This window comes from Lactuca sativa, chromosome 5 (assembly GCF_002870075.4).
Source record: "Lactuca sativa cultivar Salinas chromosome 5, Lsat_Salinas_v11, whole genome shotgun sequence".
Taxonomy (NCBI): Eukaryota; Viridiplantae; Streptophyta; class Magnoliopsida; order Asterales; family Asteraceae; genus Lactuca; species Lactuca sativa.
Genome location: NC_056627.2, coordinates 210,159,893 through 210,175,675, shown reverse-complemented (window position 1 = coordinate 210,175,675; position 15,783 = coordinate 210,159,893). Strand labels below are relative to the sequence as shown.

Here is a 15,783-nt window from a genome sequence, read left to right as displayed (position 1 = left end):
TAGGTCTTATTTTTGGATCTCCAATAGGTGTAACAAGGTTAAAATATGATGGACCATGTGGTTACATAATCCTGTTTCTGCCTGTCATGTTTTGTAATGTTTCTTTTCTAGCATCTTGCTAGTTTTTTAATATAATAAAATTCTACCGTTTAAAAAATTAACACAATTTTTTAAAAACTAATCGGAAGAAGTATATGAATAACTTCCTGTGTAAATTTCCATGTAAATATTTACTTATTAAAGCATAACCGATATACATAAAGGTCCTAACATGTCTAAAAGAACTAGTAATGTTGTGAGTTATACATACTTTTGTTTTTGAAAATAAAAACCGTTGATAATTTTAAAATAGTAACGTTTATTCCTTTTATCACTTTTTGATCGTCTTATATAGAGATTAACACAAACAAATATTTATATGTTTTAGTTTCCAAAACATACAGACAATTTATATAACAGTTGCACGGTTGGAAAAAATTAAGATTAAGATATAAACCGTACAGTGCGGTTTGCAATTTTGTAACTAAAAACTGCAAACCGTACTACGTAAAATCCAAAACCGCATTATGCGATGCGGTTTGCAGGCGGTTTGTGTGGTTTTATACACACCCCTACTAAACACTACAAAAAATTAAATAAAATGAAATTACATTATTTTCCAAAAACACACATATATAGATACTTCTATTTGTTCATTTGTAAATCTAAAAACCAACTTCAATACACAAATTTAAGAACTCAAAGACCAGAATATAGATTCTCATATTTTCTCAATGACTTTCTGAAACACAAAGTTCACTAGAAAGTGTAAAATAAACAAGAACGCCAATAATAAATTACAACACTATCTTACAACATTATTAATAATGATAAATTTTGTCCAAAGACAAGTACCACAAATATGATCCTTGTATTTTCGTTCCAATTAAAATGTCGATCCATTAAACCCAAAAAACGATCGCTGAAACAACAAAAAATAGTCTTAGAAAGTCTGTCGAGATGACCGTTTGCATTGTAGTTAACTAAAAATAGCCTTAGAAAGTCTGTCCAGTCCAGATAAAGAAAAATACCTCAACATCGTAAAATTTGATATAGAAACGTGAACTATTTATAGAAAGTTTTGTTTCAAGTATTTCTGCAATCGTCGAACTCAACTTTCCATTAACAGTTGAATTAAGTCCCCCAATTGAAATCACTTCGCCATATGCAGCTGGCTCTTCGGTGCCACCAAATGCAATTGGCACACCACCATTCAACAAAATCATAACATACTGCCCAAATTTGACACAAATTATGTAAGTGATTAAATTTTCAAACGATTGTATTTGCATTTTTGTATCTTTCAAATGGAAAAAATAAAAGAACTGTGTAAAAAAAATGAGGTGCAACAATGCAAGATACTTCAAGCTGTTCATTGAGACATTTAAACAAACAGTTGGAGGGCGTTACTTTGGGGTTGATTAGGAAACTTAACTGACTCAGGCTTGCCGATTATCTTTGCGACAGCTTTAGTGGCATCTTTGAGAATGTCGGAGGCTATCACTGGGTCTATTGGGATGTTGGTGAAGAGATTCAAAGTTGGCATCTTTTTCCCCTGATTTTTCTGAGGAATTTCTACAGGCCACCGTTTTCTGAAGAAGATAGAAGTTTTAAAAGAAACGGATGGCCTCAAATTCGTAGTTTAAAGATTAAGATAAATTGAGAGTCTTTGGTGGGTTATTTTATTTGGGCCGATCCATTTTCTTTTATACGGGTTTTAAGCCAAATTTACTAATAAACGAAATAAAAATTTATATAATTTTTCTTGGGTATCATTCATGGAGGAGGGGGACAAAAGAAGAACAAGGTACAATATGTTATGTGTTATGTACAACTACTTAATGTGTAACTACTTAATGTGTGTTGAAATATTTTTCTTGAACAATTATTTTGATTTGTTACTTGGCCCAAGAGTATAAGAAGAATTCAATTATATTAACTTGATTACTAAACATAAAATAATTCTCATACAATCATAGAACACTAGAAATTGGTATCATTGAGTGTGAAAAAAGTTACTTGAATCAAAATTGAAGCAAAGAACTTCATAAATTCTAGAACTCCTTGAAGGTTTCAGATTTAAGTCTAATTAAATAAATATAATCATATCTATTAAATTCACAAGTAAATATAACAAGTATCTTTCACCATTTCTCATGTTAGATCTTAACAGTCCACACACATCATTGTGAATTGTCCAACAAATATTTGTCTTTTTCACAGCTAACTGTAAATGACGTTTTTTTCATCTTTTCAAGCAAATAAGACTCACATATATCATCTAACTCTAAGTCAAGTGATTCCAAGGTCTCATCTGACTAAAGTTTGCCGACGTGTTTTTTATTTATATGACCAAGTCGACAATGTCACAAACATGATTTATCCAAATTATCCTTGGAAGAATCAACATTTTAGATTAAGCTATCATTTTTCCTCAAACCTATATTGGTTTCATATATGCCATTGCATGAGTTTTCTTTAAAATAAAAATACTTATTTTGAAAACCAAAATACTACCCTTATCATTTCTAAATGTAAAAGCATCTCGGTACAATGGAAGAGAGGAAATAATGTTTCGTTCAATGTAAGGTGAATAATAACAAACTAATAATCTAATTGAAAACCACTAGACAGAATAAGTTCGTAATCCCCATTAGTAACAACATCATTGTGAATTGACCAACAAATCCTTGCTTCTTTCACAGTTAGCTAACTGTGAATGGCGTTTTTTCATATTTTCAAGCAAACAAGACTCACATACATCATCTAACTCGAAGTCAAATGATTCCAAGGTCCCATCTGACTAGAGTTTATTGATGTGTTTTTTGTTTATATGACAAAGTCGACAAAGCCGCATCATTATGAATTGTCCAACTTTTCTCTTGTTTTAGATGATCAAGTCAAGCTCACCATGCCTTAGCTTCCGACTTTGCTTTAGTCCCTGCACATCAGACCAAATGTGATTACCACATACCGTTTCAAGGATCTAAGAATCAAAAGTTGGAGCAAAACGGAGTTTGGTCGTAAAAATACATGAGGTGCTTAGCTTATTAGGCTTGTTCTTCTTTATGTGCCTTTTTGTTGTAAGTTTAAGCAGATGGCCTCATTAGGGTCACTTATAGGTGTTATGTCAGCATTTACCTTCTTTGGGTTTGGGTTGAACTGTCCAACTTTGCCCTTTCCCTTTGATTTGGGATGAGATGTCTTTTTGTTGGAAACAGGTATCCAGTATCATAACTAGTTGGTGTAAATATGGGAATAATATCAAATTCCTTTTTTGGGTTGCCCTCAAGATTATTAATAGCTAGAAATAGTTTTAGAAGATAAAGAAAATAGTTTATTATTTTATTACATGATTAATAAATTAACTAGAAACTAGGTGAAATTAACTAGAATTAATTTAGAATTAATTAGGGATTAATTGGAGTTAACATGGAGGTGCAAAGACTAAGTATTAATTGTTCAGTAGTTGAACACAGGGAACATTCCGGAACCAAAAGGTGGTGGACGATTTTGGGAGGCTCCTTAGAGGGTTCCAAAATCAATCCAAGTAACAAATAAGGAAGAGATTTCAATATGGATTAAATCTTAATATATAATTAATTCAAATCAAGGTTATCTTGTTACCACCACATCTATATAAAGAGGCCTTGGGGTGCTCATATTTTTGGCTCTAATACCCTTCCTGGAAGGCTGAAAAATATGATCTCTCTCTCTCTCTCTCTCTCATATATATATATATATATATATATATATATATATATATATATATATATATATATATATATATATATATATATATCCTTTGGTTTCTAGGGTTCTTGACTTTTGGGTGTGAACCATTATAAGTACTCTACTTTGGGTACTAGTCTTTCCAAGAGCAACAAGAGATCAAACGAATCAAGCTTTAAGCACAATTCAATTTCTCAAAAGTTTAGTGTTTCAATCCTTCCTTTTTTTAGTTTGTTAGGTTAGTTTTAAAAGTATATTGCAATAATAGTAAAACTTAGATCCTAGGGTGTATGTACACTTAGGATGAATTTTGAATGCTTCTATTGCCTTAATCTAGTGTATAGTTGCATAGAAAAACCAACACTTCTCCTTCTTGAAACCACCTTCCTTAATGGCCAGAACAGGAGTAGTAGAGCTGACACTACGAGACTTGGTCATACTCACCTTGGCGGTCTTCAGTATACCAGAAGCTCCATCAAGGTCTTTTCCACGATGTTCATATTAAAGTTGAAGATGAACTGATGATATAAACCAGTTAGATAGTTGTGCATTATGTATATATCCAGCTCTTAAGGAAACGGAACACCTATACGTTGAAGCCTGTCAATGTACCCCTTCATTTTAAGAACATGGGTAGTGACAGATCCTCCCTCTTGAAGCTTACACTCTAGAAGATACCTCATGACATCAAATCTCTAATGTCTAGCTTTCTCTTAGAACACTTTCTTAAGATTCTCATTCATGTTGAATGCCCCAAGGTTATCGATGTTCTTTTGGAGCTCTAAACTATGGCCATCAACATAAGACATCCGACTTCAGTCAAGTGATTACGATGTTTTCCATAATCAACAATCTCTTCAGTTGTAGCTTCTTCATAAGGTTCCTTAGGGATATCATCATACAGAGCATACTCTTTCTTCTTGTACCTAAGGGTTATCCATAGCGAATGACTCCAATCGAGATAGTTTGGACCAGTAAGCTTGTAATGCCCACAGATTCGGGCTAGACAGTTAAAATATAATAAGCGGAAAAACGACATTTTGATATAAGGTTACTTAGGATAAATAACCATAACCAAAATTATATTTTATATGACAAGGATTTCATACATATAAAGAAATATGAAATCTAATATCGTATGAAGAAGTTAAGTTGCTTCGAAGTTTCTTGATTAAACCAACACGACTCTGTGTATCGTAAAAAGTGAAATTTTGATAAATTACTTTTTAGCCTAAATAATCTAAATAAAAGTGTAGTTGTCGTAAAAACAAGAGCATGCATATAAAGAATGCCTAAATCTGACTTCATGACAGGAAATTATGATTTTTCGAAGTTTCAGCGTAGGTATGTAAGGATAGAAATCGAATTTTAAATCGGTCGATTTTTAGCCGAAACAATCTAAATGAGAGTTGAAGATCTCGTCAATACCTATCATTTGATATAAATAGAGTTGAGAACGGATATCGTACGAGAGACTTATGAATTTTTAACAAACTTTAACAGTTTAAGCTTCTTATAACATTAAAAATAAAGTCAAAGTTAGCCAACAAAGTCTAAATGAAAGTAGACCTCGTTGATAGCTACGTGTGGATATAAAATGCATAAAAAAACTCGTATGAGGAAGATACAAAGTTTTATAAAATAACATTTTCGCGCAAGTGCGCTCGCCAACAAGGTGTGTGACTTGTGTGACGCGCCTTTGACATACCACAAGATCATGACATATGTCACCACCCCAATGACGCCACTTCAGCACCCCCGACCAAGTGTGCGGCGCACATCCTGAATTTTGCTATAAATTGCTATGAATTTGTTGGGTTTTATATCAAAATTAGTTTCATAAACTAGTATAATGGTAAACAGAAGACTTGTGTTTTTCAAAAATAACATAACAAATTACACCCACCAAGGATCATCTTGCAAGTAATGGAAAGATAAAAGTACAACCAAAGAAGTAAATGAAGAAATAACAACCATTGTAGTTCTTTGGGTCCTCTTGGGAGGCTTGGAAGTTGATAGAGAATGTGGAAATATTCGAGACACCAACAAGAACTCAACTGATTTAAGATCCTAGTCATGTAAAACTCTTAAAACTATTAAGCTTTAAGTTCATAACCAAAGTATGAACTTAAAGCGAGAGAAATGCAAGTGTTCTTTCAAGTGTAAATGCAAGTGTTCTTTCAAGTGCCATTCTATCAACGCTTAATTCCCCAGAAGCTCATAGCTATAGTTGGTGTATAAGGTAAGTTATCAGTTATCCCTTTGTCACAGACATCATGTTGAACATGAGATACGAATCACAATCAATCTCATAACATGCCTTTTGTTGGATTAGGTGTCTAAGCTCATAACTATTTTTGGTATGTACTTGATTTGATTATGAGCATGGTCCTTTTAGGTTGCCTTCACTCATGCAACTTGATAGGATGACAAGTGGAGAGAGAGAGAGAGAGAGAGTAGGATTTATTATATGAATAATAAATTGGTACTCAGAATGGTTTTATTAATATATTGCATGGTTAATATATTATTTGGAAATCATATTATTTAATTAGTATTGATCAGAAATTAATTTGGAAATAATTTAGCGGTCAAAAGAGGCTGATTAAATAATTAGGGAATGATATTGCAAATCACTGATAGTTGCAATTAGGCTGATGGATCACCTTGGAATAAGGTTGGACGAATTCTATGGGAAGCCCATAAAGAAATCGTCCAAGGGGTATTCTAGAAGGTGTTTATGGGCTGCTTAAGGCCTAAGCAGTCATATTAGGGTTTCAACCTAAAACCCTACCAGCCACAAGTATAAATAGACCCCAATATTAAGGATTTTCGTCCCATGCTTTATGAAACCCTAAGGTGGCCGAAAATCTCATCTCTCCAAGTCTTCCTTTGCAAGAGTGTTTGTGACTCCATTAGAGGTGCATCACTTGGGGCACTAAGCTTTCAAAGGTCAAGGAGTTCTTGTTGTTGCTACATAACAAGTAAGGTAAGGTTCCAAACCCTATTTTACATATGAATTTCAAAATTGGTATGCTAGTTGTTAGGGTTTATGCTTTGGATGATTATTTTCATGTATAACTTGAGAAAAACATAGATCCAAAGCATTAGGGTTGCATGTACACCATATGAATGTTGTAGTGCTCAAAACCCATCAGTGGTATCAGAGACTAGGTCGTTTTTCTGTTATATATGATGCTAATATGTTTGTTCAAAGCTGAAAAAAAAACCGTTTTTTTTCTGCCTGATCACCAAGAGGTGGTAAAAATCACCACGAGGTGGTGTAGGGTCTGATGGATTATTTCCAGATTTTTTGCCAAAATTAGATTAGGATAATTACCATAAGTTATTTTAACTGTTAAAATTCGAATTTCATGATATGGTAATTGATATCCTCATCTAATTAAAGGATAATTGTCAAATTTTAAGATAATTACTAGATTATATGATAAATTAATTATTTGTTAAAATTTGATTTGTGTTTATCTTGCCAAAATTATAAGATTAGGTCAAATTATGTGACAAGGATAAATTATGTGACTAGTTAATTGGTTTTCATATTTGATCTAAATGTTTTGAAAAGTTTCAAATTTTGCACTCAAGTTTTGGAATTTAAAATTTGATTAAAAGTTTTAATTTTGAAATATTAAATTCTTAAACCGTAGTAATTTGAAAAGTGCAACTCTTGATTTTGTAATATAAATTTGATTAAATAGCTTTAATTTTGAAATCTTAAATTTAGAACTTTGATAGTTTGAATAGTTCAAATTACAGCTTTATGGTTTTATTAAATTAATTAAGTGTTTAATTAACAGAGAGAATTAATAAATCCATAATGACATGGTTTAAGTTTAATTAAATTAATAGTATAATTTATTAATAGATTAAACCACTTAGTATTTTAAATGTGTAAAATACATCCTTATACAATATAACATTAAAAGTTTAATATATTATATATGTATAAGTAAAAGTCAGTCTTACCGTTAGCAGGCCTCATTCACGAAGCTTGTCTATAAGGGGTGTTTAAGGAAGCGGCCTGTAAAATAACCGCCATTGGGTATCCACTCTTACCCATCGCACCCTTGACCAGTGGAGGGTCGTTAGCCGAATGGGTAGGATAGGACACAAACTCTCATTAATAAGTATAATGAAATGCGAAGTAACTAAATGCTTTTATAAATTCCCAATCTTAGTTACTTAGGAAAATGTGAATTTGGTGCTAATCCATGAAATTGCATATTGCACCTTGTTGGTCGTTAGTGGAGCGTGTGTGGTTAACCGGCACACTAATATGGGACTAATGAATGATGGAAATGGGTAGCTCGTAGAATGTCATAGATCAATGGAGCATGTGTGGTTAACCGGCACATTGATTAGGTGATCAACATCTTCGAGAGTACCAAGCTAATTTGCATGGTTATTCACACCTTGTTCGTGATCCTCGACATCCGAATCATAAACTTGAAGGGGATAACCATTCAAAAGTTCAATCAATCTCAAAAGATCTAGGAGTTTCATTTAAAACCTAATCCGTTTAAATTTCGTTTTTGTGGTGGAACTGGTAAATCGTCATTTACCTACCAACAAATAGTTTACAATTGGATTACGACATCCCTCTTCCGAATTGCAAAGATTGTGTTGGATCCTAGACTCAATATTTTATTTGGGTGTTATATTAAGGATTGAATCAACTAACTTGAATTTCTCCCTTGTAGATGTCTAGCTTTGACAACTATGGTCTTCTTGAATCTTTTGGAAAAGGCTTTCCATTCAAAAATGATGTTCCACATGTCGATGAAGGTGAAAGATCATTCCCTTCTTCGCGCAAAGGTGGAACTAGAAATCATAATTCTCTTCCTCCACCTCCTCCAGTAATTCTCACTGACCCATAATTTCGTTGACTTGAAAAGTTCAAGGTTACTCAAGCCTTATTGGCAAGAAAACACCAAGATGGAAGGTTTGTGTGTACACATGTCTTAGAGATGAAGTCACACATTAATAGACTAAGGATGTTGGGTGTCGTTTTCCCGAGGAAGTTGGTTGTTGACTTGGTTCTTCAATCACTTCCCGAGTCGTATAGTCTGTTCGTTAAGGACTACTATACGGCAGACCACGACGTGACCCTTATTGATCTAGCCTATTTGAAACGACCCAAAAATACGACCCAAAAATTTTTTTGTTTTTAATATAATCAAACTGCAATCAGAGCATCATATAAATAAACCATACGTGATGAATTCCAAAACATAATAAAATACTGTGCGGAAAACTATATCATACTACATCAGATCAAACATCTAAATCAATCCCAGGCTAAAGCTGAGGCGGTGGTGTGTGCGATGCCGTCATCCAGAGCTCTTCCCTTTGCTTGCGGAAGTACCTGAAACCAAAACTGAAACTGTAAGCACGAAGCTTAGTGAGCTCCCCCAAATTACCACATACCATACAATAATATATCAAGCACATACGGGGCCTTGCCCCCTCCATCGGACCGAAGTCCGAAGCTGACTGACCGGGACCTTATCCCCTACATCGGACCGAAGTCCGAAGCTGACATCGAACCGAAGTCCGAAGCTAACTGGGACCTTGTCCCCTACATCGAACCGAAGTCCGAAGCTGACATCGGGCTGAAGTCCGAAGCTAACCGGGACCTTGTCCCCTACATCGAACCGAAGTCCGAAGCTGACATCGGACCGAAGTCCGAAGCTGACTGATCATAACATATCACTAACATGAACACACATAATCTTGTCTGAGCCACGAAGGCATCAAACATGCTAACTACTGCATCGGATAACATCCAGATACTACTGCTAACTAAACGGGCCGGTATGGTGGCCTTAGACCCGTTCCTACTGAAAGGGAACTCACCTCGTAAACTGGCGGCTGAGTGTGTGTGTCTGAAAGCTACTGGCCGCTGCTCCCGAAACTCCTCGGCTACAAGTCCAAGAACACACTCAATCAAATACTAAACACTGCACTTGGGGTAAATTGACTCTTTTACCCTTGGTCAAAGTCAACTTACTGATGGGGCTGACTCGCCGAGTTGGGCCACCCAACTCGCCGAGTCCTACTCTCACTTCTCAACTCTACATGCTGCTACTCGTCGAGTGTGGCATCGACTCGACGAGTACCCTCTTGATCCAAGAACTCAGATGATCTTCATCCGACTCGCCGAGTCAGATGAACAGACTCGACGAGTTGTTCTTAATCCCCAAGGAGATTGCCTTGGACTCGCCGAGTTGTATGAACAACTCGCCGAGTCCCTCCATTACTGAGTCCACTCATAACTCGCTGAGTCCACTCCCTAACTCACCTCGTCCACTCGACACTGAAGAAACTGGAGAATTCGGGACTCGCGACATGACTCGTCGAGTCGTTCTTCCGACTCGCCGAGTCGCCGCCATGCAACATATTTTTACTCGATTTCTTTTGAATCCAACACATGCAAATGATAGATCTAGGTCCATTAAGCTGTCTTACCACGTAAAGTTTCCAACTTTACGTGCACAACCACATGAAAGAGGGAAATAAGACTAAAATATACATAATAAGGGTAGATCCATGGCTTATAAGCAATGCAACCCCAAAAAGACAGTGGATCTGGACTCTTCAACACCCCAACACTCAGATCCAAAGGTATTTCGGCTTAATAACACAATCAAGCAAGCATAAAGCTTGGAACAAGCATCAAATAGCCCTTAAAAGAGCTCTAATGGAAGTTTAAGCATGAAATCAGAAGAGAACTCCGAAAATACCTGAATAGGCTCACACTTGACCTTGGATCTTGGCACTAGAACTCGTTTCCTTGCTTCCTTCTTCTTCTCCTTCTTCACTCCTTCACAATAATGGAACAAAATCACATATAAACTCACAAGAGGAAGGTTTAGGGTTTCTCACAGTGTTCTCAGGGGGAAAGTGATGAGATGGAGGCTATAATGGGGTTTAAATAGTGAGCAAAAACCCGGGGAGTTAGGGTTTCACCCAGACGGATGGACTCGCCGAGTCCAGGATATGGACTCGCCGAGTCGCCGGCTCCCGCGTGCACAAGATCCGCGACCCGACTCGGCGAGTCAGGCTATGAACTCGCCGAGTTCCTCTTGAAAAACTTACAACAATTACCAATAAATTAACATACCGGGAACGGGTCGTTACAATTCTCCCCCACTTGACTCAGACTTCGTCCTCGAAGTCTGCTACGGCTGGATCTGCAAATAACTCAGGGTAGTGCTCTCTCATCTCCTCCTCAGCCTCCCACGTCCACTCAGACCCCTTCCGGTGCTGCCACTGCACCTTTACTAACTGAATCTCCTTGTTCCTCAAGGTCTTGGTCTTCCGGTCCAAAATCGCGACCGGTCTCTCAATATAATTCAGGCTACTATCAACCTGAATATCCTCTAGGGGAACAACTGCTGATTCATCCACCAAACACTTCCTCAACTGAGACACATGGAAAGTGTTGTGGATCTGACTAAGCTCTTCAGGAAGATCTAATCGATAAGCAACCCGACCCACCCGGGCCAAAACCCTGAAAGGACCAATAAATCTGGGGCCCAATTTGCCCCTCTTCCGGAACCTGATGACACCTTTCTAAGGTGAGACTTTCAGAAGAACCATGTCTCCCACCTGGAACTCCAAGTCTGAACGCCTCCTGTCGGCGTAGCTCTTCTGCCGACTCTGCGCAGTCTGCAGTCTACTACGGACCTGCTGGATCAGTTCCGTCGTCTTGAGCACCACTTCGGTGCTCCCCATGACCCGCTGACCGACCTCGCCCCAACAAATCGGGGTCCTGCACTTCCTGCCATATAACATCTCAAAAGGAGGTCGATCAATGCTCGCATGGTAGCTGTTGTTATACGAGAATTCCGCTAAGGGAAGATACGTATCCCAACAGCCCCCAAAATCCAGAACACATGCCCTAAGCATGTCCTCGAGAGTCTGAATCGTCCTCTCACTCTGCCCGTCAGTCTGAGGATGGAAAGCGGTGCTGAAATGGAGACGAGTACCCATCTCGTCGTGAAACCGCTTCCAGAATCTGGACGTGAAGCGAACATCTCGGTCCGACACTACCGATACCGGCACTCCATGACGTGCCACAATCTCTCGCACATAGATATCGGCTAACCTTTCCGCCGATATACTCTCCTGGATCGGAATAAAATGGGCACTCTTCGTCAACCGATCCACCACTACCCATATCGAATCTACTCCACGAGCGGTCCTGGGAAGTTTGGTGATAAAATCCATGGTGATGTCCTCCCATTTCCACACGGGAATATCCAACGGCTGCATCTTGCCGTGAGGTCTCTGGTGCTCCGCCTTGACCTTCCGGCAGGTCAAGCACCTCTCAACGTACCAAGCGACGTCCCGCTTCATGCAGGGCCACCAATAATCAGGTCGAAGATCTCGATACATCTTCGTCGCCCCTGGATGGATAGAAAATCGAGACTTATGAGCCTCGTCCATCAATACCTGCCGTACCCCACCCCAGTACGGTACCCACACCCTCCCATGAAGCGTCATCAAACCCCGACTGTCGTAGTCGAACGAAGCTACTCGACCCACTATCCTCTCGCACCTCTGCCTCTCCTCCTTGAGACCCTCCATCTGAGCCTCCTTAATCCGCTCCAACAAAGGAGTGATTACCGTCATCCTCATACACAAATCCCTGATGGGGGCCGCCGACACCTTGCGGCTCAGGGCATCGGCCACCACGTTGGCCTTCCCTGGATGATACAGGATCTCACAGTCATAGTCCTTCAGCACGTCCAACCATCTCCTCTGTCTCATATTCAAACTCGGCTGATCCATAAGGTATCGTAAACTCTTGTGGTCCGTGTAGATAGTACAGCGGACCCCATACAGGTAATGCCTCCAAATCTTGAGGGCAAATACAACTGCCCCCAGCTCCAAGTCGTGGGTAGGATAATTAGCCTCGTGAGGCTTCAACTGTCTCGAAGCATAAGCCACCACATGGCCTCGCTGCATCAACACTGCTCCCATACCTGTGATCGAAGCATCACAATAGACCACGAAATCCTCAACACCCTCTGGCAAGGTAAGGATCGGAGCCTCGCACAATCTCTGCCTGAGAGTCTCGAACGCCGCCTGCTGCTCAGGCCCCCAACGAAAAACTACCGACTTCTTGGTTAGTCGGGTGAGCGGCACTGCTATCTTGGAGAAATCCTGAATAAACCTCCGATAATACCCTGCCAATCCTAAGAAGCTCCGAATCTCAGATGGAGACCTCGGGACCTCCCACTGCATCACGGCCTCAATCTTGGCCGGGTCAACCAAAATACCCTTCTGATTAACGAGATGCCCAAGAAACTGCACCTCGCGTAACCAGAACTCGCACTTGGAGAACTTAGCGAACAGTCTCTCCCTCCTCAAAGTCTCCAACACCTCCCGCAGGTGCTCCTCGTGCTGTTCCTGCGTCTTGGAATACACCAAGATGTCATCTATGAACACTATCACTGACCGATCCAGCATCGGTCTACACACGCGGTTCATGAGATCCATGAACGCGGCTGGGGCATTGGTGAGCCCAAATGGCATCACCACAAACTCGTAATGACCATACCTGGTCCTGAAAGCAGTCTTCTGCACATCCTCATCTCTAACCCGCATCTGATGATATCCGGAGCGTAGATCGATCTTGGAGAACCAAGACGCTCCCTGAAGCTGATCAAACAAATCATCTATCCTCGGGAGTGGGTAACGGTTCTTCACCGTTACCTTATTCAGCTCTCGATAATCAATACACATACGATGCGACCCATCCTTCTTTCTCACAAACAGGATTGGCGCTCCCCAAGGCGAACTGCTCGGTCGAATGAAACCCTTGTCTAACAGCTCCTGAAGCTGTGTAGACAACTCCTGCATCTCAGGGGGAGCAAGTCGATATGGTGCTTTGGCTATCGGAGCCGCACCAGGAACTAGGTCGATCCTGAACTCAACCTGCCTCTCAGGAGGTATCCCCGGCAAATCCTCGGGAAACACATCCGGGTAATCTCGAACAATAGGAACATCATCGATCGTCGTCTTGCTCTTATCCCGGGCGTCCAAGACGTAGGCTACATAACCGGCGCAACCCTGCTGAACGTAGCGCCTCGCCCTGGCGGCGGAACAAAAGGTCGGTCCTCGCTGTGGCCTCTCGCCCTGAATCACCAACTCTCCCCCACTGGGAGTGCGGACCCTCACTAACTGAAGCTCGCAATCAATCACCGCCCCATTGGGGCTTAGCCAATCCATACCCACAATAACCTTATTCCCTCGCAGGGGAATAGGTACCAAATCCACTAAAAACCGCTCATCAAATAACTGAAGAGAACACCCCCTGTGCACTCTGCCGACCCTCACGGTCCTATCATCCGCTATCTCAACCTCTAATGGACAATCCAGCTCCCCTGGAGCTCTACTGAACCTCTTGCTAAGCGCAAGAGATACGAATGATCGGGTAGCCCCCGAATCGAATAATACCAAAGCAGAAATGCCGTTCACAGAGAACGACCCTGAATAAAACATACAACCATAAGCAACATTTAATCAATAATAATAAAGAGATAAAAGGGAAGATACATACCCGTCACCACATCAGGAGTCGCTCGCGCCTCCTCTGCTGTCATCTGAAACGCCCTACTCTTCGCCACTGGCGCATCAGCTCGGCCCTGCCGGCCGTCTGTAATCCTCAAGGTAGCAGGGGCAGGTGCAGCCACCTTCCCTGCTGAAGCTAAACTCGGGCACTGGGACTTTTTATGTCCCCTCTGATTGCACTGAAAGCAAATCAGGTCTGACGCAGCAACGACAGTAGCAGGAGCCGTACAATCCCTACTCAAATGTCCAACCCGACCGCACTTGAAGCAGCCGGAACTCCCTGCCTTGCACGCTCCCTCGTGCATCTTCCCACACCTACCACATCGGCCGTAGCTCGGCTGTCCCCTGGACCTATGATCCGAAACCCTGGGCTTTTTGCCCGAACCTCCCGAACCCGAAACCGCCTTCGGTTTCCTCTTCTTCTCCATCTCGAGATCAATCTCCCTCTCCCGAGCTCTAGCAATCATATCTTCCAGCGTTTTACAGCTGGACCGGCTCACAAACATACGAATGTCGCTCCGCAACATCTCGTGATAACGGGCCTTCTTCATCTCCTCGTCTGCTGCATACTGAGGAACAAGAAGGGCCCGCTCCCTGAACTTGGCGGTGATCTCCGCCACTGTCTCGGTAGTCTGGGTCAGATCCTGGAACTCCCTGGCTAACTGTTGCACCTCAATGACCGGTGCGAACTCCGCTCTGAACCTGGTAGAAAAATCAGCCCAGGTCATGGCATCCAATGCCGCATCATCCCCGATGGTATGCCCTACCTCCTCCCACCAGTCACGTGCCCTGTCCTTCAGGAGACAGGACGCCAATCTGACCTTGTCCCCCTCGGGACATCTGCTAGAGCGGAATGCGTTGGCCACATCCGCCAACCACCTGGTACTCGCTATGGGGTCCCGTGCCCCGTGATAGTCCGGGGCTCCACATGCCCTGAACTCCCTGAAGGTAAGGGTGCGCGACCCCATCATGGCCGCCACCTCGGCACGGAAGGTGCCCAGTCTCTCATCCATCAACTCTAGAATCCCCTCCTTGATCGAACCGAAGATCACAGGAGTCTGCTCTATAATGATGCGCGTAATCTCCGAAGAAAGAAACTCTCGGGTCTGCTCATCCATGCGCTCATCCCCTGAGCCTGAACCTGATCCCTCCCCGGCACCTCCGCTGCCGGCTGCTGGTCTCGAACGCAAAACCACCATTCTGAAACACATCACAATCACATCAGAAAACAGAAATATCTTGAGGGATCATTGGTACTACAACTAGCTTCCTGGTCTTGTCTCAGCCTCTCTTGATTCGAGTACGGATCCTCTGCTTCCAGTAGTACGGGCCCATACTACCTTCCACATCTATCCGTACTTTCTTCAAGAACTGCCCTGACTCCACCAAGTCGCTTCTAATACTACTGATCTC

General features: G+C 41.0%; 1 protein-coding gene across 1 annotated transcript; it reads right to left on the bottom strand.

Moving 5' to 3' along the window:
- Positions 1-743: 743 nt before the first annotated feature.
- Positions 744-1,711, bottom strand: LOC111914392 (uncharacterized). The gene is made up of 3 exons (XM_023910145.3): positions 1,475-1,711; positions 1,071-1,271; positions 744-961 (listed from the first exon to the last, which is right to left on the bottom strand). The coding sequence occupies exons 1-3, from the start codon at positions 1,583-1,585 to the stop codon at positions 926-928; spliced, it is 348 nt and encodes a 115-aa protein (XP_023765913.1). The 5' UTR covers positions 1,586-1,711; the 3' UTR covers positions 744-925.
- Between the last annotated feature and the right edge of the window lie 14,072 nt (positions 1,712-15,783).

Excerpts from the sequence above, each read along its gene's own strand:
- LOC111914392 (XM_023910145.3), bottom strand. The coding sequence starts at position 1,585 with ATGCCAACTTTGAATCTCTTCACCAACATCCCAATAGACCCAGTGATA. Across the intron at positions 1,272-1,474 it reads TAATCGGCAAGCCTGAGTCA|TATGTTATGATTTTGTTGAA; the intron begins GTTAAGTTTCCT and ends AAATTTGGGCAG. Across the intron at positions 962-1,070 it reads TCAAATTTTACGATGTTGAG|CGATCGTTTTTTGGGTTTAA; the intron begins GTATTTTTCTTT and ends TTGTTGTTTCAG.